Source organism: Rhipicephalus sanguineus, unplaced genomic scaffold (genome assembly GCF_013339695.2).
Source record: "Rhipicephalus sanguineus isolate Rsan-2018 unplaced genomic scaffold, BIME_Rsan_1.4 Seq12412, whole genome shotgun sequence".
NCBI lineage: Eukaryota > Metazoa > Arthropoda > Arachnida > Ixodida > Ixodidae > Rhipicephalus > Rhipicephalus sanguineus.
Window position 1 is genome coordinate 37,538 of NW_023614553.1, and position 3,535 is coordinate 41,072.

Consider the following 3,535-nt stretch of genomic DNA (forward strand, 5'->3'; position numbering starts at 1 on the left):
AGAACACTTGTTTCGCTGTAATCGCAGTCTATGCGTTTATTTTAGCACTGCTGCCACAATCCAAGCCACGTTGATTCATGAAAAAGAGACGATAATGCACGCCTTCACAGCGCAGCACATGTGAGACATCCTAACAACAATACAGCGGCATGGTACGCAGTACGGAGGGCTGCATGGCATAGTGCACGAGTTGAAACAGACGAAATTGAAGGTGGCACCGCAAGCAGCGCCACCGGGTGCCTTTTTGGACGTATGAGAAAAAAAAAGCAAAAAAATACTCTCTCACGCAACCGAAAGCTGCCTCAAGTGCGTAAAATACAATTTCAAGTTATACATGTTTGTTTTTCAGCAAAACAAGTCTACCCTGCGAGGATTTCTTGTCCTACCAGTAGACTGAACCACATCGCCGTTGGGTGACACTAGCGGTCCATTCTTTCACGATTTTCAACATCAAATTAAAAATATAATTTTTTTTATGGGACAAAAGCATGCTCGTTGCCACCAATGCGACAAATGATCTTTTCATTTTCACCTCAACCAGAAAAATTTTTCCGAGCGGTAGACAGTCCCTTTAACAGTGAACCTGTCTGTACATATCTTCCAGCACAGACAAGCAAAAAGTATGAATTAACCGAATAACGCAATGATGCAGTTTGAATTAAGCGGCTTTAAAACACATAGATACACATACTGGGCTAGTAACACATACTGGGCTAGTACACATACTGGGCTAGTAAAACTGAAATTGGTATGAATTAACAGAAAGTTCGAGTTATCAGGGTTTGCAGGTGTATTTTTGATACTGCGAATTCCTATGCCTAAGGGCAGGCTTTCGAAATAAAAAAAATTATCATGAGTCTACTATATAATATATATGGGTGTGCGTTTGCACATTTGAGGAAATAAAACTGCATGGTATAATTTTTGTAAGAAAGAGCACATGAAAAATAAAAATGTATTTCTGCATAGTATAAAACATCATATGAGAACAATGATGTGCATATTACTTACGGTGCATATTACTGTGCAATTCGTATGTTACTTACTTAGAACACAAATCTACTAAAACAAAAAGAAGTTATGAACTTATGACATGGAAATTAGCCATCAGACGACAAGCTAACATTTCAAAGTGTCAGAGAACTTGCCAATTCTGTGCGATCTCATTTGGGAAGGCAAATCAGACGACACAAGACGATACTGGATGATCTGATCCAGCCTTTGCAGAGTGCTTTTTCTTTCTGCAGGGGTGATAGGATCAGGAGGCACAATCTTGTCCTGTGGACATACAATACAAATAATGTATGGGTTGAAATGCACAAACATTTACAAAATTGCACACATAAAACTGTTTCAGGCAGGCAAACGAACTGTAGATAAAGCACCATGACTTTTCACATATTAGTGCAGTGCAGAAGTGCATGCATGCACAGGTAGAAACAGTAACAGAAAAGGAAATGAGGGCACTGAGAAGGAGCATACATTCCACTGCAAGTTGATATGCAATAACAGTGTGGGAGCTCATACTGGAAACAAAAGTGCAAACCATAAAAAAATAATTTCTGAACTCTCTCTTTTTCTTTTTTTTTCTTTTTTTTTTTTGTTCCACACATACCACTGAAGCTCTTACACAACAATAGACCGTAACTAGAAAGCCTAAAACCCATTAATGAAGTAACTCTCAGAGGAAGCCAAGAGCACTTTCTTCCAGTCAACATTGCAAAATGCATTTCAACACAAGCCTCATGAGGCTGTCACAGAAGCATTAAAATAACGCTTACCCGAATGCACGTGGGCAGCCTCGAGTATGTGCCCAAGTCAGAACCTCGACAGCACAAGGTATATGGAAGCTAGGCAACCTGCATGGAGACCAAACAGAGATTAGCAGTTAAAGACAGACATATGTATATCAAAATTACTGTTATAAAGAGCAGCCTATAAATAAAAGCATAGAACTTTTTCCACAACCCAAGCCTTCACTGAGTGTCCAAAAATGAAGTGTCAAAACACTTGATGGTCTATCGTGCAATCGAACTTCCGTCTTCAAGTTTTTCCTAAATTCTACAGCAAATGCACCATCGTGCCCCTAAACAGCAACACAGTAGTTGATAAAATCACAAATGATTTGAACTGGACGAGGACTTTTAACTACTGTCAACAACAGTGAAGTTGCTGAGCATCACATCTGAGAACTTGAGCTGAATGTTGCCGTAGCCAACATACATGTGACAATAACGAACATTTTAAAAGCTCATTTTAACAGCCTGCATATGTAATAGGTGGAACACCCACCTTGCTTGCACAAGCGTCTCTCTCGCCATCATGGCCAGAATGTCCGCTGTCTCCACAAACAGCATGTTCTGCTTGTCCAAAAATCCTACGATGCTCTTCAGAGGCAGAAATACAAGGAAACATTTATCACAGGTTAGCATTGCTGAAGCACACCAAGATACACTAGCAAATTACATGTGGAAGTGGCCTCATAGATCACAAGTTTCTGCTTGCAATGATCATCAATTAGATCAGTAAATACTCACACTGCCATTCTGTTAACAGGCAACATGCATACGTATACAACAACATCGCAGTTCTTAAAGCTAAATACTGCAGTCATTCTACATGCCAGAGAAATTTAGCCATAGCATCCACAAACAAAAGAATGCAATGCTATGAAGAGAAATTATAACTCCAGAACCAGAATTTTCAACATAAGTATGAGATGAGTATGTTTACAAGTATTATTAGAAATGAAAATGAAGGTCAAAATTTAATTTGCAAATTTTTTGCCAGAACTTCAGCACCTGAATTTCAGTGCAACGTCACAGATTCCAAAGTCATTTCCTGTATTTTGATCAGATTGGTTCAATGAAATTTCCTGAAACTTGCATTGTTGTCTCTGGCTCCTTTAAAACACAATGTAGACCATTTTTACCGATAAAGAATTACGTAGGTCATAGCAGATATCGTCAAAATCTATGAGGTCATGCAAGTTCACGCAGGAACCTCACAGTGCTAGTTTCCCTAGCATCTTCTCATGTTAAGAGTGGTGCTATTGGTATGGTGAAAGGGTAATTAACTAGTACGAGAAAAACCTCTTCTCTTTCTCGTGCTCCTTTAGTGTGATGCAGAAAGAAATTTCTGAGGACAGAGAATGCAAGGACACTTACTGCACATTTTTCCACTTTGGCTGCGCTTGCTGCCCACTTACAAGTGCAAGCAGCCGAACAAATAACTGCCGTGTACTGATGGCAAACTGCACAATCTCAATCTGTCGTTCCACGTCTGTCTTGCGAGGAAGCCTAGAAAAGGAGGAGTGCAAACCGTGAGTTGTCGAACCTCATGGCAGTTCATGACTAGAGCTGAAGGAATAATGGGACAATGGGCTGCTCATTTAGTAGCACTCCAGAGTGCCCTAGAGACACGCGTCACATTCGGATGGTCAAAATCGAGCACTCTGCTGCCCGCTTCTTTGGAGCACCCACGCTCCACCTCAAAGCATTCTGGGGTGCTCTCATTTCGACGTCACAGCGCGACT

At 40.5% G+C, this 3,535-nt stretch overlaps 1 protein-coding gene across 1 annotated transcript; it reads right to left on the bottom strand.

Moving 5' to 3' along the window:
• Positions 1-1,140: 1,140 nt before the first annotated feature.
• LOC119376510 (mediator of RNA polymerase II transcription subunit 14-like) lies at positions 1,141-3,275 on the bottom strand. Its single transcript, XM_037646315.2, has 4 exons — positions 3,168-3,275; positions 2,293-2,387; positions 1,782-1,859; positions 1,141-1,278 (listed from the first exon to the last, which is right to left on the bottom strand). The coding sequence occupies exons 2-4, from the start codon at positions 2,355-2,357 to the stop codon at positions 1,164-1,166; spliced, it is 258 nt and encodes an 85-aa protein (XP_037502243.2). The 5' UTR covers positions 2,358-2,387; positions 3,168-3,275; the 3' UTR covers positions 1,141-1,163.
• Between the last annotated feature and the right edge of the window lie 260 nt (positions 3,276-3,535).